The sequence below is a fragment of the Fusarium oxysporum genome, chromosome I (assembly GCF_013085055.1).
Source record: "Fusarium oxysporum Fo47 chromosome I, complete sequence".
Taxonomy (NCBI): domain Eukaryota; kingdom Fungi; phylum Ascomycota; class Sordariomycetes; order Hypocreales; family Nectriaceae; genus Fusarium; species Fusarium oxysporum.
The window spans coordinates 5,511,478-5,534,436 of NC_072840.1; the positions used below are offsets into that span (position 1 = coordinate 5,511,478).

At 48.3% G+C, this 22,959-nt stretch overlaps 6 protein-coding genes and 1 non-coding gene across 7 annotated transcripts; 3 read left to right on the forward strand and 4 right to left on the reverse strand.

The window, feature by feature from the left end:
* Nucleotides 1–1,052: 1,052 nt before the first annotated feature.
* On the forward strand, nt 1,053–5,451 carry FOBCDRAFT_235968 (Gcd10p family-domain-containing protein; the record flags this gene model as incomplete). Its single annotated transcript, XM_059610037.1, has 7 exons — nt 1,053–1,217; nt 1,270–1,749; nt 1,796–2,036; nt 2,091–2,870; nt 2,925–3,026; nt 3,531–3,607; nt 3,835–5,451. The coding sequence occupies 7 exons, from the start codon at nt 1,053–1,055 to the stop codon at nt 5,449–5,451; spliced, it is 3,462 nt and encodes a 1,153-aa protein (XP_059466627.1).
* A 606-nt stretch (nt 5,452–6,057) lies between these two features.
* On the reverse strand, nt 6,058–7,024 carry FOBCDRAFT_195721 (uncharacterized protein; the record flags this gene model as incomplete). Its single annotated transcript, XM_054702973.1, has 3 exons — nt 6,058–6,763; nt 6,865–6,911; nt 6,962–7,024. The coding sequence occupies 3 exons, from the start codon at nt 7,022–7,024 to the stop codon at nt 6,058–6,060; spliced, it is 816 nt and encodes a 271-aa protein (XP_054558948.1).
* A 3,669-nt stretch (nt 7,025–10,693) lies between these two features.
* FOBCDRAFT_213344 (actin-related protein 2/3 complex subunit 3) lies at nt 10,694–11,759 on the reverse strand. Its single transcript, XM_031194642.3, has 3 exons — nt 11,647–11,759; nt 11,138–11,533; nt 10,694–11,076 (listed from the first exon to the last, which is right to left on the reverse strand). Exons 1-3 carry the CDS (start codon nt 11,650–11,652, stop codon nt 10,900–10,902), a joined length of 579 nt encoding a protein of 192 aa, XP_031029380.1. The 5' UTR covers nt 11,653–11,759; the 3' UTR covers nt 10,694–10,899.
* Nucleotides 11,760–12,046: 287 nt separating this feature from the next.
* On the forward strand, nt 12,047–14,419 carry FOBCDRAFT_213346 (uncharacterized protein). The gene is made up of 2 exons (XM_031194643.3): nt 12,047–12,511; nt 12,614–14,419. Exons 1-2 carry the CDS (start codon nt 12,498–12,500, stop codon nt 14,028–14,030), a joined length of 1,431 nt encoding a protein of 476 aa, XP_031029381.3. The 5' UTR covers nt 12,047–12,497; the 3' UTR covers nt 14,031–14,419.
* A 1,574-nt stretch (nt 14,420–15,993) lies between these two features.
* FOBCDRAFT_284660 (Alpha/Beta hydrolase protein) lies at nt 15,994–17,774 on the forward strand (the record flags this gene model as incomplete). Its single annotated transcript, XM_031194644.3, has 1 exon — nt 15,994–17,774. The coding sequence occupies one exon, from the start codon at nt 15,994–15,996 to the stop codon at nt 17,746–17,748; it is 1,755 nt and encodes a 584-aa protein (XP_031029382.2). The 3' UTR covers nt 17,749–17,774.
* A 771-nt stretch (nt 17,775–18,545) lies between these two features.
* On the reverse strand, nt 18,546–18,636 carry FOBCDRAFT_t25. Its single transcript has one exon. It is a non-coding gene; the product is annotated as a tRNA-Pro (tRNA).
* Nucleotides 18,637–18,687: 51 nt separating this feature from the next.
* FOBCDRAFT_213351 (peptidase family M1-domain-containing protein) lies at nt 18,688–22,592 on the reverse strand. The gene is made up of 4 exons (XM_031194645.3): nt 22,147–22,592; nt 21,647–21,814; nt 19,663–21,591; nt 18,688–19,618 (listed from the first exon to the last, which is right to left on the reverse strand). Exons 1-4 carry the CDS (start codon nt 22,377–22,379, stop codon nt 19,009–19,011), a joined length of 2,940 nt encoding a protein of 979 aa, XP_031029383.2. The 5' UTR covers nt 22,380–22,592; the 3' UTR covers nt 18,688–19,008.
* Between the last annotated feature and the right edge of the window lie 367 nt (nt 22,593–22,959).

Here is a 22,959-nt window from a genome sequence, read left to right on the forward strand (position 1 = left end):
TTCTTGGTGTAGAAACGACAGCTGCATTTACATTAAACGAGATCAGACGATGGAATACGAAATTTAAGCGTCCTGCAGGTTTGCGATAAGCTTTAAGCTTAAACGAGTGCCGAGGCTTATTGTCATTGAGTTTGATGGCGAATCGACGATCCATTGTTTTCCCCATGGGGTCTTCCTCAATCTTGTGATTCCATAGTAAACAATAGGACAATAGTTGCAAAGAACAACACTAGGGGGAAAAGTCTTGTTGATGTTTATGGTTAGTTTCATAGGAGGCCTCATTCTGGACGGAATTGGTAGCATTCACAAGTAATGGTCTGAGCTCTAGATCAACAAACGTATTCAATAGCTGGGTGAGGTATGGAGGAAGAGGTGCGATCAATACGTGTACGAATGTTCGAAACGGTAGTGTGTAACGTTATCTGGAGATGAGCACCCATGATTTCATTGAATGAGCAGAAATGGCATGTTCAGGCATCGGATATATGAACAAGAGAAATGTTTTATATACAAGGTTTCAGAAGTGAACATTCAAAGAAACAGTTGAAAGTTATGTGCCATGAAATGTCTATCTTAAACTATCCAACCGTGAGGCTTTTCAAGCCATAAAATCTACTACTACACGAAACTCGCGATGCCCTCACTTTTCGCCTCGGCACTCTTCCATATGCCTGTAATATCTAGAATATCTATCAATTCAATCGCATATCCTTCAATAATGAACAATATCGAAATGCATCAGTGTATTTAACTTATATACTGCTCAGTTCCGTCCGAGAGCGAACATATCGCTGTTTACTTAGCACTCTCCATTTGACACTGGCAGTGGCAGCGTCCAGCCTGATTCACCAGGAACATTGTTTGTAATATATTTACTCATCCATAGTCTTAATATCATCTTATTTCTTTGAAACATCGTTTCATCTATCTCTTTATCCTCCGTCATCAGTCATAACAACATCTCATTGTTGATCATCACCATCTCACTGTCTATCAACCATAACCATCTTGCAACTCTTTTGTATGATCACGACCTACCAAGACAAGTCAACATGAAGGTAGCTGTCATCGGCGGTGGTCCAGCTGGACTAGCTACCCTTAGATTCCTTGCTCATGCCCACGAGTACTTCCCCATTCCTCCTATCGAGGTCCGACTTTTTGAAGTTGAGTCCCAAATCGGAGGCACTTTCTCCTATCGCGTCTACGAAGACGCTGAGGCAAGTCATCACCCCTTTACTTTAATGAAAACGTATGCTAATCATATCATAGCTCGTCTCTTCAAAGTATCTGACTGCTTTCTCCGACTTTCGTCTTCCAGACAATGCCCCCGACTTCGTTACTCCTGAAGTCTACGTCCAGTATCTCAAGGACTACGCCACCAACTTCTCCCTCTGGCCTATGATCGAGCGTAACACAAAGGCTGACAAAGTTCGTCGTGGACCTAACAACATTGGTCATGTCATCTCTCTGCTCAACAAGCGTGGTGCCTTTGATTGGGAGTGTGATGCCGTTGCTGTCTGCAGTGGAATCAACGTCAACCCAGTCATGCCCTACATCGAGGGTATCGAACGAGTTCCCACGATCCTTCACTCATCCCGTCTGAAGTCTCGAGATCAGTTTGGTGAAAACACTAATGTGTACATCATGGGTGCTGGTGAGACCGGTATGGATCTTGCGTATCTCGCTGTCACTTCTGGCGCAAAGACTGTGACTATCTGCCATCGCGATGGATTCTTTTGTGCACCTAGGGTATGTTATCACAACAATCTTGTAAGTATAAGCTAATAATTCACAGATCATCCCTATTCCCCAAGCCTTGGGACGTCCCACATCCACTGCCAATAAGCCTGTCGACACCTCTGTCGCCAGCTTGTTCGACACAGCCTATGTGCATCCAAAGCTCCAGAAGAGCCAGCTTCTCTGGAATTACTATGACAGCTGGATCAAGAACATGCATAAATTCATCTCAGGCACTGAAGAGGGTCCTGATCAGTGGGTTGGCCAGATGAGCCCAACTCGCAAGTACATGGATTCAAGTAAGTATCCCCCTTTTCCATGATTAAGAGATATAATAGCTAACATATGAATAGTTCTCCTCTGCAAGTCCGACAAGGCTCTGCCATACATGAGCGTCGGCAAGCGATCCCAGTCATGGGGCAACCGTATCCGATCTTTCTTCATAAATGTCAAGATTGAAGATACTAAGGGCAAGAAGATCGACGTGATGACCTGGCCCATGAGCATCGATCGAGATGGCTGCATGCAGTTCGACAACAAGCTTCCGAGTGATTCGATCCTCCCAAAGGAGCAGCTCAAGCCAGATGTCTTGGTCTTTGCGACTGGCTACACTCGAGATTTCCCTTTCCTGGACAACGAGTACCCAACTGTCTCTCAGACCAACATTCGAGAGATCTACAAAGAAGGAGATGTGACTCTTGGCTACATTGGATTTGTCCGCCCTTCTATTGGGGCAATCCCACCTCTCGCCGAGCTACAGGCTCAGCTGTGGGTTCTTCACCTGCTCCAGCACCAGTACCCTAAGGAGGTGCCTGCGGTCCGTGACTTCAATGCCCTCGAGTCCTACGACCTCGACTATCGTCTTCACCCACGAGGTAACTACAGTTTCTATGAAACCAAGCGAGCTGTTGACCATGAGAGTTATGCTTACCAGCTCGCTCTTGATATCGGTTCTGCACCCAAGGCCCTTTCGGTCATGAAGAAGGGTTGGAAGGTGTTCTACACCTGGGCCATGGGATCCAACTTCAACACCAAGTTCCGAATGGTCGGCCCCTGGAAGTGGGAGCAGGGCGCTGAGAACATCATGCGAAACGAGTTGTACAACATCGTCAAGCGCTCCGACGGCTTTGTCTGTAAGTATTCCCTCATGCCCCCTTATCTGAAACATATGCCAACTGATTTCATAGATCTTGCGACCTACACTCTTGTACCTCTCATTCTTTTCGGAAGCATGAGCTTGGTCCTCTATGCTTGGTACGCTATCTGCGACTTTATCGCCTCTCCTTTTGGTGGACACTCTGGATCTGCCACGAACGACCGGGGCGCTCATGAAGACCGAATTGCATGAGTGGACATTGACGTCAAATTTTGACTTTGAGTATGAAGCCACGAGAGGTTTTGAGCACATGGAAGGATAGACTTTGTGCATTTTGCGATGCTGACTTACTCCGAATATGAGAGGTTGGTTTGAGTCTTGCAAGTCGTTATCGGTTTTCTGTGGACTAGCGAAACCCGTTAGTACTACGGAGTAGGTCTTTTGTAGGAGAAACTAATAGACAGGTGAGTGACTTGTGATTTTTGGCGATTGCAGCAGATGCAGCTGCTTAGGCAGTTTCATGCTACTCAGTACCTTCAATTCAGTGTTAATTTTCAAAATAATTGTCATTTAACGTGAATTTCCATTCTATAAGTTTCTCGTGAGAATAAGCCTCATAAACTGGTCTAAAGGCTTCCTAAGATATACTAAACTTACTTAAATCTTTTTATTACTTAGACAAGAGGTCCTACCATAGTAAGTTTTCTTGCCTCCCCTTGCTGCCGAGATCTCGGTGAAGATCGGAGTGTGGGGGCCGTGGCGGGGCTCACCGAGGTGAGGCTGGCTTACCTTAGTTTTTTCTTCTTTTCAAGAATCGCAAATCACACTCGCTCCAACAAACGCAATGGACAAGGAGACGGTACAGCCCAATTCATGGGTAGCCCTACGGCTTCCCAATGAGACATATCGTGTATTACAGGTCGTACCAAATACGTAAGCCAAATATCTTTTCCCCACCCTCTGCACGACTAATTTGCGACAGGACAATCTCGCTGGGCAAGTATGGCTCATTCCCAACAAATCTGATCATCAACCGTCCGTACCACTTCACATACGAGGTCCAAGACAAGCGCGAAGGCGAGACATTTGCGCGTCTCCGCGTCGTATCCGCTAAAGAGCTCAATGCCGACGACTTGGCCGACACCAGCGCCGAAGCGACAGAACCAGCCGAGGGAGACGATGTTGTTGCAGCTGCAGATGGAGAGGAGCTCACCCTCGTCGACGAGAGCGGAAAGGTTCTCATCCGATCGAATCGCGAGATCATCGACGACTCGGCCCGACAGACACTCAAGCCGGAAGAGATTGAGGAGCTCAAGCGCAAGGGCGCATCGGCAGGCAAGGAGCTCATCGCCAAGCTACTGCTGTCGCATACGGCTATTGACCAAAAGACGGCGTATTCTCTGGCCAAGTATAAGCTCCTCAAGACGAAAAAGTATATTCGACGGTTTACGGTGTTACCCCTTGACGTGCCGATGCTAGCGCAATGGTTGCTGGAGGATCGCGATGCTTCAAAGATTCTGGAGATGAGGCAGGAGATGATGGCGCTGGTCGGTTGCTGGGCTGATGTTCACTATGGCGGTGTTCCTACCGAGGATGCTGGTGCTTCACAGGGCGGGAGGTGGTTGGTGGTGGATGATACGGGTGGCTTGCTGGTGGCATCTTTGGCTGAGAGGATGGACATTCTGCATCCCAAGCCTGAGGAGGAGAACACGGAAGATCCCGCTGCACCAGAAGTCACAGAAACCAACACTGCCCCTACAGACGAAATGGATCAAGACCAGCCCCAGACAACAGAAGCAGCAGACCCCGAACAAAAGCAGGAGAAGAAGCGATCTTCTAAGCGAAGCGACTTCAATGTCCCCTACGTCAACAAGAACACCCTTACCCTGATCCACGGCCAGACCCAGCCCAACCTCGCCCTTCTACGATACTTCAACTACGACGCCGCAAACGCCAACCCCTCTCCACCCTACCACCCCCTCGACACCAACCTCATGGATATTTCATGGCTGCAGCTGCTTTCCCCCGAGGAAGACGAGGCATACAACAACAAGCCACCCGAAGCAACACCAGAGGAAATTGCGACATGGAAGACGAATCGTAGAGGGAATTATCACCGCAAGAGAAGAAGGTGGGCCCGTATTCGGCATGTGGTCGACACAACACGCGCTGGAGGGTTTTCAGGTCTCGCAGTTGCAAGCACCATGGATCCCATCTCTATTGTTCGCAGTACAGTTCCTTTACTAGCCGGTGGCGCCCCCATCGCGATTTACTCTCCCACCATCGAGCCCCTGACGCAACTAGCCGATTGCTTCAGTGTGGCGCGTCGAGCCGCATGGGTATCATCGCCTCCAGCAGAGGTTGAAAGCAAAACAGCTGAAGAGCTTGAGCGCTGGGAGGGCAGCGAAGAGTTCCCCATCAACCCTACGCTTCTGCTCGGAGTGACTATCCAGACTAGCAGGGCACGACGATGGCAGGTTCTTCCCGGAAGGACACATCCTTTCATGATGGGTCGTGGAGGTGCAGATGGATTCTTATTGACAGCGTGGAGGGCGGTGCCTGTTGAAGGTAAAATCGAGGCGAGAGGAAGGTTCAAGAGGAGAAAGCTAGAAACCTGAGTTGAAGAGAGGTTTTGGATCAGGGATGTCTTGATAGCGTACGTATAAGTAATCATCTAACTGGAGCATGTGCAAGTTGATACCGCCATCTCGTCCAGTTCACAAACCCATTTGATATGAGTCAAGCATTTTGGGCTTCTTTTGGTTGACCTTCTAAGCCTTTACTGGCATCTATTTACTGGTTATTCCTTCGGAGCCAACAAGGCAATATATATGCCAGTGGTAAACTTGTATAGATGAATCACAATATTTGTTGAAGTTGTTACACGATGAACCTCTTGTTCATATCAATAAAGAAACAATCTTGTTGAATGACAATGCGATGCCGTCGCCCAACCCAATCTCATACTGCCATGTACACCAGGAGCTCTGATATGTGTGCCTTTAGTTCCCTCCATTTGGGCGCCACTGGATCATCTTTATGGGTATCCTCCCACTCACTCTCATCCTCATCCAACTGCAATGTCAAATAGCACGTCCCATATGAAGGGAAATAAGATTGATATCGAGGTCCTGCTTTATCTTCTCATTTCTTTTGTCCATTTTTGGACGGGTGATGGCACGTTTGGCCATGGCCATATGGAATTCCGCCTTAGGAACCTGCTCCTAGTTATCCTTTTCAAATTCAATACCCAATAATCCCAGATTCGAGGTTATCCGGAGTATTTTCGAAAGAGATTCAAGATTGTCGAAATTCCGATAGGGGTAGAGAAAGCGCAGAGTGACCAGGGCTACCAGTGGGAGCTCGCAGAACTTCTTTACAGCTTTCAACCGATCATCATAATGCTTATAGGCCAACGCCCAAGAAGCAGGGGGGTTCTCGCCAACGCCAACTTCCTGCCAAGTCATCAGCTCTGGTGCTTGAGGAAGACACTTGGTGTTGAAAATGTTCAGCTTGATTTGAACTGTTGGCGTGATGGGGGCAAAGCGCGGTCTAAAAAGGGTCGAATTTATAATATCAGTAAATCGGCCCAATGACTCAGGTGAATCGAAAATGAACTGCACTCCTTGTAGGAGTTGCTGTTGCTGGAAATTGGTGTGCTTGGCGGATATGATTTGGAACGGAATGGCATGTCCGTTCTCTGGTACAGCGACTTTGAGCATGCCGAGCTTTGTTTTACTTGTATAGCCTTCTTCATCTTTCTCCAAACAATAACTTCTATGCTTCTCGTACATCTCCTCAACATTATTGTGGAGTCCGAACCCGGATACATAAGAACTGGATGGTTCCGGCAATGTCGTTAAGCCTTCAGGCGTCATCCCAGAGACTACTGCTCCAGGGGGCGCATTCTCATATGCTTCGCAGAGATTCCTGCGTTAGGGTGCGCATCATTGTAATTGCGTGCTGCGGCAGAATGCGTTGTAATAGAGGGTATTGCTATGCATTCTAATGTCGTGGTGGGCGTATCTGACCGTTCACGTCGGCCTTGCTCGTGGTTCTCAGTGGCAGTTTTTGCAGCCTACTCGAGTAATTAGATAAACAGATACGTTGATGAACAGAATGACTTACAGAGAAACCCAATTTATCAGGTGGCTTCCTGTTCTTTCGTTTAGGCCATCGAGGAAGGTACATGTCATTAAGGAGTTTTGATATCTCGATGGACCGCGAGGAAGCGGTGTCGAGAATCGTCAGTTGTAAATGAGAAGATAGCAAATGGAGATGAACATTGCAATGATGAGACTGTCGAACACAATGGAAACTGTTGCATAATCTTGAAACTAGTGCAAGAATGAAGTAGAAATGCCTATCAAAAAGCGAAGGAGAAGTAAGTGGAAAGGGGCTTCAGGGTAACAAAAGCATCACTCGGTCTTGCTTCCCAAGCTCTACAACATCAATCCTGAGAATCACTAGGACAATGACACCGGAGAGTAGGCAGCGAATCGATTTAATAGTGAAGCATTAGCCGTTAAAGCACTCTCAGTTTCATGTATATAAATTGTTCCAACTCCTGTTTGTTATTCTTCTCCTATCCTCTCCTCTCCTCTCTTCTAACCAGTTCCAGCACAAAACGTAAGTGAACTCGTCTTGTTTATATCCCAACCTTTCCTTCCATCAGTCTGATTTCAAGCCCGAGTCCCAACGATACATGTAAAGTTCTATCCGGAGGCATTGTCCGGGATTCAGCCTTAGGTTAGGAAGCATTATCAAAGTCATTACTCCTGGATGAAAGACCGTAGAGATCTGAAAGAACTTCTTGATTTCAGATACCCACTATCGACAACAAGATAAAGGGGCAACGATGACACATGGAACTTGCCCCATGCGATACTTCAATGTCATAATAGAAAACGCTTATAGAGTCTTGCCGAGGCCACATCAGGAGAGCCCCCGAGGATCATTCATTTGAATAGAGACTTCATAGACAACAAAGTCTTGGCAACTGCATCTTGTTGATGCAGTTGGTGAGAGACATCCGGTCTGAGACCAGGGATGTTATTAACTGGTTTTATATGAGATTTTGCTGGCTGAAGCCAATTTTGGGCTGTTCGGAACGTAGTGGGAGACGTTTCTTTGATGATGTGACTTGATCCTCTTCCTGTCCTGGGTGCTCACCTTGGTAGACCAAGGCTTCTTTCCTCTGGTTCGATGGCATCATTCTCGACACAACACATCATACGTTCTTCGTGTAATGTGTGACCATTGCAATGCCATGAGGGACGTGAAATGGACTTTTCCTATTATAGTAACACTTGAAATGCAAATATGCAATGAATCCAGCCACCAAACGAATGCCTCGTGAGAATAACAAAGGTCAGATTCGCTATCGGAAAAGTCACTCTCAGGTCATCTCAGGCGTTGACTGTGTTCGAGATGATGAATAATGTACGCAGATATCGGAGTCGAAGACTGTGATAGAACAGATCAAGGTACAGAGGTTCGGGCTGGATGGTGACTGCTGTGCGTTATTGCAGCCATTCGTCATAGAAGAAGTCCTTGACTGGGTCAGATATATCTATTCTGATTTCAGAGGAGTTTAAAATGTCATCTACTAAGATAACCTGGATGCTCTTTTGTATTTTACCAAGGCGTAAATGGTTGCAGACTTTCAGGAGCTTTCATGATGATGGGGGCAGGGAGAACAAGGGTGACAGAAGTATGATAAATAGTTCCAGGTTCGTTCATTGATTTTGTAAAGACACAATGGCATCGTCATCATCGTCAGAGGTAGGAAGGCCCTGTTCCAGGACATCTTCAATCGTACAATGATATGCGTGCGTAGATATCGTAAACTTCTCTGCATGTTGTTGAATATCCTTCGTAATATATACAGAATTTGAATTGTTTTCTTCTGTTCTGAACTTTCTCATGAAAGAAGAGCCCTTGTATGAAATGATCTTGTTCACTGACCCTTTTGTTCAGGGCAGTAACATGCACGTGCTGCCGTTCATATCCTTTTCACAGTTCACCTATGACTGAAGGCTGCAAAGACCTGAGGAGAGAGTGCTTCTGGCGGTCCAAACCTGCAAATAGTTCTAGCATATTCCGGCCAAGTTTGGTGAGACGTGTCTGGGGAACAGTGGTGGATGCTGTAGTTCATGAATCCAAACGTAACCAGTTCGAGTCGCTGTCCACCAGGCTCATGAATCTGGATCGACTTTGATAAACTGTTTTTTTTTTTTTTCTCTTCTCCCATCTTTTGCTCTTCTTCAGGGCGTGGAACTTCTCGTCAACATATGCCTTGCAGTGGCTGTTAGGCCACATGTGGGCTCGGTCGATACCTCCCACGGTAGGGGACATCATATCTGTATCCCAGACATTTGTGGAGTCTAGGGATATCTGCTGTAAAGCATTACAGTTCGGCTGTCAGTGCATGAATGCACGAGCAATCGGTCCGGGTCGCTGTCCACTAGACTCGTGAACCCGGGTCGACCTTCATGACCTCTGCTTAGTCTCGGCCGTGTGATATCGAAAGACAATTATGTTTTGACTACAAGATTTGACCTCGTTGAAGTATGCGGCCGGAGTGTTGTGACCTTGAGCATGAGAGTTAAAGATTCTGTGCTGTGGTTAGTGGCTATAGGGCTTCGTGCAACGATCGACTTACCGTGTGGAAGGACAGTGATATCGAGACGTTGCAGAGATAGTATATATAGTTATAAAGTAAGAATAAGATGACCAAAATCGGTAGGTGAATATTTAAGGTTCCTTGTAAAGGATGACATCGTGGTTTCTAAGAAGATATCATCACAAGCGACAAGGAGAACAGGGGAGCAGTTCGAGCATCACAGGGCGCACAATTCGCGGCCTTGCTCATTGGTCAGTATCTCTGCGTCATACAGTGATAGCAAGTCATTTGGGAGTTGTCTTTTCATGGAAGAGCACGATCGAGAAGGGTTGTCAGAGACTGGCCACGTTAGTTACGTCAGGCCCTTTGGCGTTCTTTGTGTCGCCCCATGATTCAATGATCTAGAGGCAGCGCTCGCCACGGTGAGTATGTGGCTGGCCATATACGCCCGAGGTGGTAGTAGTCAACTACCGTAGTGACTTTGCATTCTTGTGGTGTTTCCTGCTAAGCACTGAGATTGATTATCTCCAGGGGCACGACTATTCTGTCTGGCGGACAGCCCACATGATGGGCGTTGTTGTACGCTCTAGTCCCGACTTGAACGGACGTTGGCGATGTTGCCCTGATGTGGGTGAGTTGCTCTAATACGATAATAAGGCAAAACATTGCTGTATTTTGGTTGGCATCACGTTGTACCTTCCCTGAATGCTTGGAGAGGCTTCCTTGTATATGAAGACTTTACTATGGCGAGACCAAATAAATGTCTTGTTTTCCATGAGCAATTTGAAAGAGAAAGGAGCGCTTCCCTGTCGTCTCTGAGTTCCTCTAGCTAGGTCAGGATCTCAGGTGTGAGTCTCAAAGTGAATGAGTATATATGTAAGGTCTGAGATTATGTTGTAGCAGGAAACTCTGTCTCATCATCGGGGGATGTGGGAGAATTTATAGTCAAGAGGGAGGCCTTTGATTCTTTCTGTTTACCCAGTATGAGGTAAATCAACAATTGATTGTTCAAGCAAGGCTAGAGGTAAATACGCTGCCTAAACAATCACATGCGTTATCTTGGAAACCGGACAATAGCACGGATGTTGGCAAACAGACCCATACAAACGTGATGCCCCTGATTGTCAATGGGATGACAAAGGAGCAGTGCCAAATAGCAAAGGCCCTCAATCTCAAGCCATAAAACACGTGGTTCCATTTATGGTAATTTTTGGCAAGTTAGGTAACTTATGATGGATTTTTATGGTAAGTTTCGCAGCCTTTTTAAGTGTTGTATTTTGCCGCTTGATGGAACGACTTCAAGTGTTCTGACACTCCAAGAATTGAGAAACACACAGCGATAGGTCAAGTAAGTACTGAAAATGTATTTTGTATGACGCCAGCTCCTCGATTCGGTGATAGTCTTCTAAAATGTGTTTCCTCGACCCATCTTGCTAATACTCTACAGAGACTTGCCCATAAACTTTCTCTTGGTAAAGCTCAACCACCACTTGCTAGGCTTAGTCTCGTCCTCATCATATACCCTAGCAAGTAATCGAGAAGCAAGCTCCTGTCGAACCTGCGACATATATTGCTTAAGCTGCTCCGCTTCTTGTCGGTCCCTAGGGGGCTCGTACATCTACAATCAAACATTAGCAAACCGGCCAATTTGTCGTGCTGTTTGAGTTTGGCAAACACACCTGGTTAAGGGGCCATGCAGGGTCTCCGGGGATAGCAAAGTTAAGGTCAAGAGCCAAGTTTAAAACATCCTTCTGGGCATCACGCAGAGAAGCCTGAGGTCGGATCTTTGTCAGACAATCGCTGACAAACCAGATTCCATACACGAGCAGACGGTCGGCAGGGCCTTGGATCTCAAAGTTTCGGAAGAATGTGTTGGCGCGGAAGAGGGCGAGGACCTCGTCGAGGATATCGTAGCTCTCGCTGTCGGGGTCGGGAGACTCGTTGGCCGGCAGAGGCGGCGAGGGGTTGGGGAGGGTGTAGGCAGGGCCTCTGGTCTTGGTACGGAGAGGGAGGAGAGGGAAGTTGCCGATTATGCGGGGGATGTTGGGATCATTGTTGAAAACGGAGTTGTATGCCTGGAAAGTGTTGTTAGTTTGGTTGATATCGTGAGATGCGGTGATGCAATAGGAGATGGTGGAGTGTGTTTGTATAGTTATTTGTGAAGTATGGGTGTTTGGTTTGGACATACCGGCATCTTGAACAGCAATTAACAGACCAATTCCAGTATATCAAAGCTGCTTGGGAGGGAAATGGACAAATCGGCGCAAGTTACGGGCTGATGCTGAGTTGCGCTTCGTCACCGGCGGGGCTACACCAAGCTCACGAAGCTCACTCGATTGGTGTGGGGCAAGGCTGGGAGCAGTGCAAAGTTGATGCCTTAATCGGTGGATCATCAATCAGGCCACAACGATGATGTGGCGCAGCACCAAGGTACCGCCTCTCATTATGGCTGCCTAGAGCCAGGATGGCTCCTCACGTGAACTCGCTACTCATTCGCGCCGATTAGCTCCGCGACGAATCACGGTGGCGACGCGCTTTTTCCCTCGTCCCGCGTGCAGATTCTTCCTGGCGCAGATGCAGGTCGTATCCACTAACAACTCATACCTAAGAGTGAAAGAAGCCTTGCCTTGGTTTCACGCCCTAAGTGTGATTCATTCAGTGTCACCGATATTTCCTCCTTCTCCCCCCTCCTTCACCTTCTTTTTCATTTTCACTGTCCCTCTTACAAAAAAAGAAGAGTCTACTTTTTACAAAGTTGCCTTGTTCTTCTTGTTACTCATTTCCTATTGGACGCTAAAATTCCCCTTTTTTTACTTTTTCCGTCAATCCTTTTTGACAAGGGCGACGCTCGTGCCAGACGCTAGCGGAGAGCTTGTCACTGCAAAAGACTGGAGATAAACAGGGAATCATTAAGGGCGCGTCGCAGAACCAAGGCCTTACAACAAAGACTGGAGAGAAACATCCGGCTTCAGGCAACCAACAAACGCTGAAAGAGTTATCCAAAGGGAGGCAAATACAGATCGACTATTCAATCATCGGATGCTTGCATTTGAGTAAGTTTGCGCTATTCTTCTGTTTTTTTCCCTCTGACATCAACGATATCCTCCCCAACAATCCATTTACACCCAGCGCTAATCGATCCTCCTTCGCGACAGTTCTTTGTTTGGAAACGGCAGCTTCATCGGACAGCTGCGCAGTTTGGTGGATATGGCGACTTCACAATCTTCTACCTCTTCGACTTCGCCGTCGCGCAACGGTAACGGTAACGGTGTATCACTGGACACAACGCCCTGCACTTCACAAGCGCCCATTGTCGCCCCGCGAAAAAGGCGCCCGCAGCGCATCTACCGGCCCGCAAAGAACTCGCTCTACGACATCTTTCAGCAACACGCCGGCACATCGCTCTTTGTGCGACCCATTTGTTGGACAGATTTACACGCTCAGCTGCTCGGTGCGAGATGGGAGGAACTGCCGCCTTGCGATACACCTCAGCCTTCAGCGGCCCCAGGCACGCCACCATCGCGAGGACATCTGAGCCCATCGAATACCATCATCAGCCTTAGCAACGCGCTCACGCAGATTCTCCTGCCCGATCCATTGCATCCTATCCTATCCTCCAACGCTGTCAAGTCGGTTCTCAACACGCTGTGGCCTACACCTTTCAACAAGCCCCAGTACCTGCCCGAACTCCATCTATATTTTGGCGGTCGCGTTTACCGTGACGCTGTACGCGCGCAGCTTATGTGGAACTACCCTTCTGAGGATGCAAAGTCTTCATACTCTTCATTCAAATCAGTTTCGACGCGACCCGCTGAATCCTTCAACATCTCAACACAGTCCTCGCCAAACTACAGCCCCGCCAATTTACCCATGATCTGTTACATTGGCAAGACTCAATTGGCTTCAGTCCGAAACAACCTTTTTCGCGTCGCTTCTGGACCTGGAAGGACATGGAACGAACCCGTGTTTCGCCTCCAGCAACTGCGCGCTCGCATCCTCGTACCTTCAAATTCCGATCACGATGCTCATTTTGTGGGCGTCTTTCTAGGGATGGCGCAGAAGCACTTCTACCCTACCCCACCTATCAGTGGCAGACGCGACTCGCGCATTTCACCAGGACAGGGCATTCCTCCAAGCCCTAACTTTCACGACATCAAGTTGAAGATTCTCACGCACGACATTGATACATCCGAGTTTATTGTTTACACTGGCCACATCACAAAGGAGTTCTTGGAGAAGTTCCACGATCCCTTCAAGGCTCCAGCTGACGATGACGATGCTATTGTTTCTGGTCTCAGGATCGAATACACAAGAGTTCCTATCTGGCCGATTTTGGGACTCAGAGAGAGACTAGGCAAAGCTCTAGGTCAAGAGATTGTCGGAACCTTCAACCCAGATGAGATCGAGACATGGGAGAAAGATCCCGAGAAACCAACTGGCGAGAAGCGCAAGCGCGATGTCCTCACCGAGGTCGTCAGCAGTAGCTACGAGGAAGAGACCGAGGAAGAGCCAGCAATCGTTTCAAAGAAACGCTGTCTAAACGAGGGTACACCTGTGGGCGTGGTGATGTGAAAGCAAGCTACATGCAGTGTATGATATGAAACTGAGACGGGTTGGATATACCCCACGGTTTAATTTTGAGGGCAACAGGACGCATTCGGTATACGCAATACATTTGGCTGGGCTGGACTGTCTTTGGGATTGCATGAAGACTCAATCTGCCTCACAGGCACGCATGACATGGACAATGGCGCAGGGTTATAAGATAGTTGACGGCGCAAGGTTATCTGGGCATTAGGGTATGTATGAGCAACAAACAGCATTTGGCTTTGGGGTCTGGTTATGAATTGAGCTTTCAGAGGGACTGAAGTGAGGGATAGGTTTAGGACATGTACATATGGTTTTGATCTTTCTAGCGAGATGGTCTGCGTTTAATCACGAATTCAATGACATTTCTTGAGCATTGTCCTTGACACTTTGATCTCAATTGCTTTTTGGGTTGTTCGCGGGGTAGAGCATTTCTGACCATTAGTAGGCTCGACACACGTTCGTCAACTTCAAGGCCATCTCTCACAAGGAACTAGTTGTCAAAGAGAAACACATGTCTATTCAATATATTGCTAAATCAACGGACGACGTCCGAACCTCGGAATGCTGCACGACTACACCATCTTTTCTACTCTGCTTACAAGAAAGCGGAGATATTTGAGTTTTCCCCAGACCTTGATCCGAACTTGCACCTGCATATCTTTAGTGTTCTTTTAGGGATAGCATCGTGAGAGCTTCCTATTTCGAACACCGGAAGAGCGGAGAGTGGTTGTGCGTGTGATAGATCAGCAATTGTTAGTCGAGTCTAATAATCTCCAGGTATTGGGATGCGTGATCGCAAATACTACCATTTCAATACTGGCCTGGTTATACCTTGTCTTTGGATAAGGCTGAGTTGGGCTGGGTTGGGTTTGGGCTTTTACCCGGTAATTAACAAGGTTTTTTGTTTCTACCGCTTAGTTTGTTTCAATGGTAACCTTTGAAAGGCTGGGGTTGTTATGTGTGATGACGTTCTTGATGCGAATGTGAGAACAGGGTATATCGGATCTATACGCGGGATACAAATGTCAGATAGTGAATAGATTACTCAAAAAAGACATTAATCCCTCATAAGAACAATAACATCCTCGTATTAATTAGTTACAGACCGACATTTCTAATCCTCCCCGCAATTCTTGTTGCTGTATTCCCCGGACTTGAGAGGTCACCAGGGCCCGAACTACGGCAGACAAGGATCTCAGGGTCCGGGGTATGAACTCTTTTCGACTTACACCCAATGCCAATACCAATGCCATCTTTGATCAACTGCGGTATCGTCCTTCCCCACCATCATCTATTCTGTCGTTCCTCCGGTACCACCACCTTTTTTTTTCCTTTTTCTCTCACATCTCCACCAACCACAGCAAACATACTATCACAAAAACCATTCAGCTGATCGTCGATCCCACCCCCTCTCCACGTGGATTGCAGGGACGACTTTCTGCCTCGGTCTTGTAGAGTCAGACAAGAAGAAAACTTGGAAAACATACCAAGATCTTCTTGTCTGGCAGCTGATTTCCCCACGGGGAAGCGGGGACTGTCTTCGGCTCAGGAACTTCTTTCGGGCTGATACAGCTGCTATGCACTCGTTGAATACGGCGATGGCTTCCTCTTCTGGGGGAGATGCCTTTGAGGAAAGATGCAAGTTCAACGTCGACGTCGAACCAGGGTTGAGAGAGATAAACTCAATACCTTGTGGAATATGTCAAAGCGGGAGGGGAGGAGCGCGATGTTGCTCGAGGTTCAAATTGAGCTCATTTCCCGGATGAAAAAAGGATCAGCAATTCAACTGAGACAGCGGGATCATTGTCTGTTGACTCGTTGTTTTGACGCTTGAAAGACTTAAACTTTGTTGTGTACGGCTCTCTCCGTGGTGGTTTAGTTCAGACTTTTGTTCCAACTACCACTCTTACAACTTGAGCTCTCAGTCTTACAGTTGAGCTTCACAATGAAGTTTCAAAGTCTTCTTTCCGGCTTCGGTCTTCTTACGGCTGTGGTAGCTGTTCCAGCTCCTCTCCCTGCACCAGATGCAATTCCGGATCTTCAACCTGCTGAGCCGGCCACACCAGCTCTGGAAGAACGAGCAGCCAAAGTCACAGTCGCTGTTCCCTCTGGAACTGTCATCGGCTCAAGTTCTGGAAAAGTTGATTCCTTCAGAGGAATTCCCTTTGCGGATCCACCGACGGGTTCTTTACGACTTAAACCGCCAAAGAAACTATCCAAGCCTCTAGGCAACTTTGATGCTTCAGGGCTTGTTGGTCCGTCATGTCCTCAGATGTTCATCTCATCCGGTGCCCAAGACGTCATCTCCAAGTTTCTCTCAGACTTCCTGTCCATCCCCTTCCTTACTCCCATCACTGGTCAGGAGGATTGTCTTACCATGACTGTTCAACGACCGGCTGGCACTAAGGCTGGTGATAAACTTCCTGTATTGTTCTGGATCTTTGGCGGTGGCTTTGAACTTGGTTCGAGCGCTATGTACGATGGAACTAGTCTCTTGGGTACTGCCATTGATCAGGACCAGCCGTTTATCTATGTTGCTGTCAACTACCGCGTCGCTGGTTTCGGATTCATGCCAGGTGCCGAGATCAAGAAGGATGGAAGTTCGAACTTGGGTCTTCTTGACCAGCGCATGGGTCTTCAGTGGGTTGCCGATAACATTGCTTCCTTCGGTGGTGATCCTGATAAGGTCACCATCTGGGGCGAATCTGCCGGTGCCATCTCAGTGCTTGATCAGATGGTTCTCTACGGTGGTGATGCCGATTACAATGGCAAGCCCCTTTTCCGCGGCGCCATCATGAACTCTGGCAGTGTTGCCCCCGCGGAACCTGTGGATAGTGACAAGGCGCAAGCTATCTACGACGCAGTAGTGAGATCGGGCGGATGTTCTGGATCTTCTGATACCCTCGCTTGTCTCCGTGGTCTGAGTTACGACAAGTTCTTGAACGCAGCAAACTCTGTTCCGGGACTCTTGTCATACAACTCCCTTGCCCTGTCATACCTCCCCCGCCCGGACGGTACCGTTCTTCCTGATAGTCCAGAAGCACTCATCGCATCAGGTCGTTACCACGCTGTTCCCATGATCAACGGCAACCAAGAAGACGAAGGCACTCTCTTTGCTCTCTTCCAGCCAAACTTGACCACGACAGCCAAGTTCGTCGATTACCTTCAGCAACTCTACTTCCAAAAAGCTACCAAGGAGCAATTGACCGCTCTGGTGAACACATATCCCATCGCTCTCAGCGCAGGAAGTCCTTTCCGAACATCCCTCCTCAACGAAGTCTTCCCCATGTTCAAGCGCCGCGCTGCCATCTTCGGCGACTTGGTCTTCTCTCTTACCCGCCGAATCTTTCTCCAAACAGCATCTGAGCAGAATCCCGACGTTCCAGCATGGTCTTACCTCGCGAGTTACAACTACGGCACACCAATTCTCGGCACGATGCACGGTTCTGATCTGCTACAAGTCTTCTTTGGCATCTGGCCGAACAACGCTATGCGCAGCATCAGGACGTATTATTTCAACTTTGTGTATAACTTGGATCCTAACAAGGGTGTTACTAAGTATGCGAATTGGCCAGAGTGGAAGGATAGTAAGAAGCTTATGTGGTTTGAGACGGCGAATAAGAACAGTATCATTGATGATAACTTCAGGACGGCGCAATATGATTGGATTTCGAACAATGTGGAGGTTTTGAAGGTTTAATTAAGGACATAGTTATGAATTAATGCATATGCTTTTGCTTGTTCAAAGATGAGAATGCCCGCATATCACTATCAAGTGACTGATTGTAGTGGTGTACGTCTCCTAAGACTGCCCGAGAGTTGAGGAGTTTACACCATCCAGCTCTATCCTCACTGTTGTCTATAATGTTTCGAAAGTCCTGCCTGTCATCTTGAAGTCTGTTCAGAAAGATGGAAAGGCCCAGTACCTCCTTATCCAGTCCATCAAAGACATGCTCCAATCAAGCTCTGCTCTAAAGCTTTGCCATTTTCATGATCTTTAAGGACATGAATTCTAGTTGTAAGGATATTTTTTTCTTGACTTAGCTATTGCTCGTCAATTTGAGACCTTGAGTCATTGTCTTTCTCCTGTCTACTGATCTCCTCTTGTCTCATGGTCTTCATCACCTGCCGAGCCACTGTCTCCTGCGTCAGTCACTCATCTATTGGTACGTCGGCAGCTGGAGATGTTCGTTGGCAGGCCAGCTAAGTCTCAATGACTAGCAAAAGCTGTCTTAGCATTGATCTTGAGTTTTCTCTGACTGGAGCTTCTGACTCTATCCAGAGGATGTATGTATATGTTGTCGAAGCATTTCTTCAATGTTCACCCAAAGTGAAAAGTTGGAAAAGAGTCACAGTCGACACCGCACGCACCTCGTTATAACATGCCTCAAAAGGAATCACGTTCCACTCAACGCAGCATCGTGAGGTGAGAAATCGTTACGAATGCTAGAAAGGAACAATTTCCCACCAAGTTTGATGTCAAAAATGCAAAAGAAAGGGTCTGGCCGGGGATTGAACCCGGGACCTCTCGCAAGCTATGCTGTAGGGTTTTCCCTAAGCGAGAATCATACCACTAGACCACCAGACCGATCAAGGTTCCGAAGAACCTGCTGTGGAATCGTTGAGATTGAATTCAGAGTTTGGTACTATATTGTACATTTTCTGACTTTCGGTCTGAATTTTCGACTCAGGCCAAATCACCAACATCGTCACGGTAATGGATAAGTGACACCAGAAGCCAAGTTGACTTACTGTGGGCAGAAGCTGTTAAATCTGCATCTTTGAACATAGTGGAGATGTGCCGTTTCAGTTGCGTCAATGTCGTTTTCGGGTCCTAACAGAAACTATTCAGCGGTTCCAAACGATTCGAGCCAAACTTTCAAGAATCTCAATGGTCGTCATTTTTCAATGGTATTTAACTTTTATTACAAACATGCTTCCAACATCATAGTTTACACAGTCAAGCATATCCATGAGCGCTGAGCCACTCCTTGAGCTTCTCAGAGTCACGCTCGCGGTACGCAGCACGTCCACGGATCTTATCCTTGACAGTCTCCAGAGTTCGGTTGAAGCTGCTGGTATCCTTGTCGGCCATAAACTTCTCAATCTCGTCAACGGCAGACACATTGGTGAAGCTGCCAAGACTGAGCTTCATGTATCGGTCGACAACAACAGGGTTGCCAAGCTTGGTGATGACGGCATCCCAGTTGTCCTGCATGAACTGCCATTGCAAAGGACGGCCAATGACGTTGCTAGCGACAGAGCCACCGAGAACGTGCATGTCTCCGGCAGGGACGGCGTTGGAGGGAGGAGACTCGTTGAAGTTGAAGGGAATGACCTCCTTGGTCAGGAGCTCAGCATCCTTGACAGTGCCAAGAACACTGAGGGAAAGAAGCTTGCCGTCGATAGACTTGGTGTTGAACCACTCCTTCTTGAGAATCTCAACAGTTCGGGCAGGCTCCTTCATAATAGCAGCGCGCCAGACGGCAACACGGAGAGGAGCGGGGATGGATCCAGCTTCGGGGTTCTCGACCCAGGTGTTGAAGCGCTTCAGGGCCTCCTCAGTCACACTACTCATGTTAGTCCAGTCAAGCTACGGGTACAAGAAACTTACGCAGGGTGGCCGCAGGCAACAGCAACACCAATGATCTCCTTTCGCAAGATACCGGTGAGGTAGTCCTCGCCCTCAGGGAACTCCCAGCCAACCTCCTTGACCTTCTCATCAATGAGCTTCAGTGTGAACTTATCCAGAGCCTTCTTGATAGACTCGTCCTCTCCGAAAACGGACTTGACACCACCGATGGAGTCAAGAACCTGGCGCCAGACCAGAGTGTGGTTCTCCTTGCCGAATCCCTCGAGGAAGGTCAGCAGAGCAGGGGTGGTGCCGTTGCCGGCAAAGGCAAGGTCGGCGGTGGAACCAATGATAGAGATCTTGTCCTCGGTGCTGAGCTTGTCTAGCTGATTGCTAAGCTTGGCGAGGCGCTCAGGGGGGTAGTTGACGCGGTAGAAACCAGTGGCACCGCTGTTCAGCTTGTAGAAGTCCTCGTCAACGTCACGGATGGTATCCTCCTTGGTGGTAAGAGACAGAGAGGCGATACCGGCGTGGTCCTTCTTGCCCTCGAGGCCGAGAGGAACCCACCAAGTAGTGGTGTCATCCTCAGGCTTAACATCACCAGTAGACAGGAATCGGGACTGCTTGACAGAGATCTGACCAGGCTCCTCAGCAACGGTAAGGACAGGGTGACCGATCTTGGAGATCCAAGGGTGCATAAGCTCAGTGACATTCTTGCCAGAGGCCTCACCAAGAGCGTTCCATAGAGCTGTAGTCTTAGCGTTTCCATAGGCGTGAGCCTTCAGGTAGTTAGAAACACCCTTGAGGAAAGTCTCGACACCAAGGTGGTTGGCAAGCATGCGGATGGCAGAGCAACCCTTAAGGTAGCTGATGGAGTCGAAAATCTGGTTAACATCAAGGGCATCTCGGACAGGAACGTGGATAGGGTGACTGGCACGGATACCATCCAGACGGAAAGCAGCCTCCATACCCTCGTTAACAAACTGAGCCCAGACTTGCCAGTCAGGGTGCAGGTGGTCAACAGCGTGCCAGCCGACCCAGGTAGCGAAACCCTCATTGAGCCAGAGCTCATCCCACCAGTCCATGGTGACAAGGTTGCCGAACCACTGGTGAGCAAGCTCGTGAGCGACGACATAGGCGACAGCGTTCTTGAATCGAGGATCAGAGGTCTTTTCATCGTAGAGAACCTGGGTAGTACGGTAGGTGACGAGACCCCAGTTCTCCATAGCGCCGTGAGTGAACTCGTGAACAGCAATCAAATCGGACTTGGGCAGAGGGTAGTCAATGTCGAAGATCTCGGAGAAGAAGTCAATGATCTTGGGGGCGTGCTCGAGAGCCCACTGACCCTGCTCCTTGAGACCACGGGTGGTGTAGACACGGACAGGAATCTGCTTGCCGTCGTACTTGCGGTCGGTGAAAGCCTCGATATACTCAAAGTCACCGACAGCCCAGGCCAGTAGGTAAGTGCTCATGACAGGAGAGGTCTCGAATGATACAATGTTCCAGCCATCCTTGGAAGGTCGAGTCTCCTTGACAGGCATGTTGCTCAGAGCAACCTGGTCGGAAGGAATCTCAATCTCGAAATCGAAAGTGGCCTTGAGGTTGGGCTCGTCGAAGCAAGGGAAAGCTCGGCGAGCATCACAAGCCTCGAACTGTGTGCTGAACATATAGTGCCATTCACCATCGCTGGGAACCGAAGCAGAAGGAGTCTCGGCAGGCTTGTACTTGCTGCGGTAGAAACCAGCCATCTCATTGTTGATGATACCCTCGAACTCGATGATCAGGGAAGCCTTGGAAGCGACAGGAAGCTCCTCGTCAAAGGTGATGGTAGAGCGTTGAGCCTTGGAGTCATAGTTGAACTTTGTAGATTCGAATGTCTTGGAGTCGACGGATACCTTGGCGTGAGAGAGCTTGAGTTCGAGAGTGTTGACGATGATCTCCTTGGTGGGCTTTGTGATTTCCGAGTCGATACTGTAGAGCAGTCAGAGCTAGCTTCACGATGAGGGGTAGAGGCGGCGTGACGTACGTAACGGTTCCCTTATAAGTCCAGTTGGTGAACTCGAGATCCCTCAAGGAGAGGTCATAGTGCTTAGGCTTGACATTGTCGGGGAGAACATCGCGGTCAGTCATTGTTTCGTTGCGGGCGAGTCTGGCGTGGGCGGAACAAGCTCGATCAGAGATCTTGGGAACAAGGCTGTTTGTGGTGTTAGCAAGCTATAGCTCTGAGCTTTAGCTTAGCGAGTCTCGAGTGGGCGGGTTGTTCACAAGAACAATGGGGTATAATGAGAATAGAGGAGAAATTGAAGGGAACAGATGATGTGAGAGTGGAACAGACGGCAAGATATAGCTTAACAAAAGGGCAATGGACTAAGCAGAGCAAACAAGAGCGTGATGATGCGTTGCCGTGTAGGACCCCGCGGTTAGTGGGGTGTGGGCCGGTTTCCGTTAAGATCCCAGCTGCCCCTCTCTCCATTCTCTGTCTCGAACAGAGGAGACGGGAAGTCTATTATGGAAGGGATAACGTACCTCCGAATACCGATTGGCATAGGCCGTCCATTATCACGGCGACTATTCAACGGCTTCGCTTGACCATTTACAAGTGAAGCAAGTCCTCTCGAGAAGATACCACAGTTGACAATTCCTTGAGAAACAGATACAGAGGGTGCCGTCTGCCGTGTAATCACCGATAGTGGGCTACAATTGCTCCACAGACGTAGAGGCAGAGGCAGATGTCGCAAAAGGCCCTTTGAGGACGACATTTTGGCCCGGATCCTCACCCTTTTCAGGAGTGATGCGCCGTCGCAATTGGGCAGGTCGTTGATAGGTGAACTCTTACGGGATGCCAATGATATCCTCTTTTAGCAACTGAGAGCCCCCATTGATGGCACTTTTGTAGCGTAGCTGCCCCCAGTATCGTATCAGTATTAAGAGAGTGTCGATGCTGTGTCGAAATTTTCGGGTCAACGTAAAGCTCAGGGCCGTTTGGTATGCCGTATTGCCGGCGACAAGCGAGATGCCGAGCCGTGTGTATTGTGTCATGACAATTATTTGCACTGTATATCATGAGATAGGGTAACTCGTGGTGATCCAAGAGGAGCGAGCGTAACCACAATGATATCGAGTCGGCTACTAAATACAGAGATCATTTCAATGAACAACACAAAGTCCACGTCACCAAAAGTGGATTCATGGGCTTGAGATATGAAGCAAACTGGGAGAGGATCAAGGACAACAGAGCTTGCCTTCATTGTGACCTCAAAGAGCTTAAGATAAACTTAGGATGGAATATCCTAAAAATTTACAAGACTTCTTTATTTTGTGCTTTCTTAGTCAATCTTC

Coding starts and splice junctions, on each gene's coding strand:
- FOBCDRAFT_213344 (XM_031194642.3), bottom strand. Junction 11,077..11,137: donor CTGCATGGCCCCTTAACCAG/GTGTGTTTGCCA, acceptor GTTTGATTGTAG/ATGTACGAGCCCCCTAGGGA.
- FOBCDRAFT_213351 (XM_031194645.3), bottom strand. CDS start 22,379: ATGTCGTCCTCAAAGGGCCTTTTGCGACATCTGCCTCTGCCTCTACGT. Junction 21,592..21,646: donor ACTTATAAGGGAACCGTTAC/GTACGTCACGCC, acceptor ACTGCTCTACAG/TATCGACTCGGAAATCACAA. Junction 19,619..19,662: donor GTTGCCTGCGGCCACCCTGC/GTAAGTTTCTTG, acceptor TAACATGAGTAG/TGTGACTGAGGAGGCCCTGA.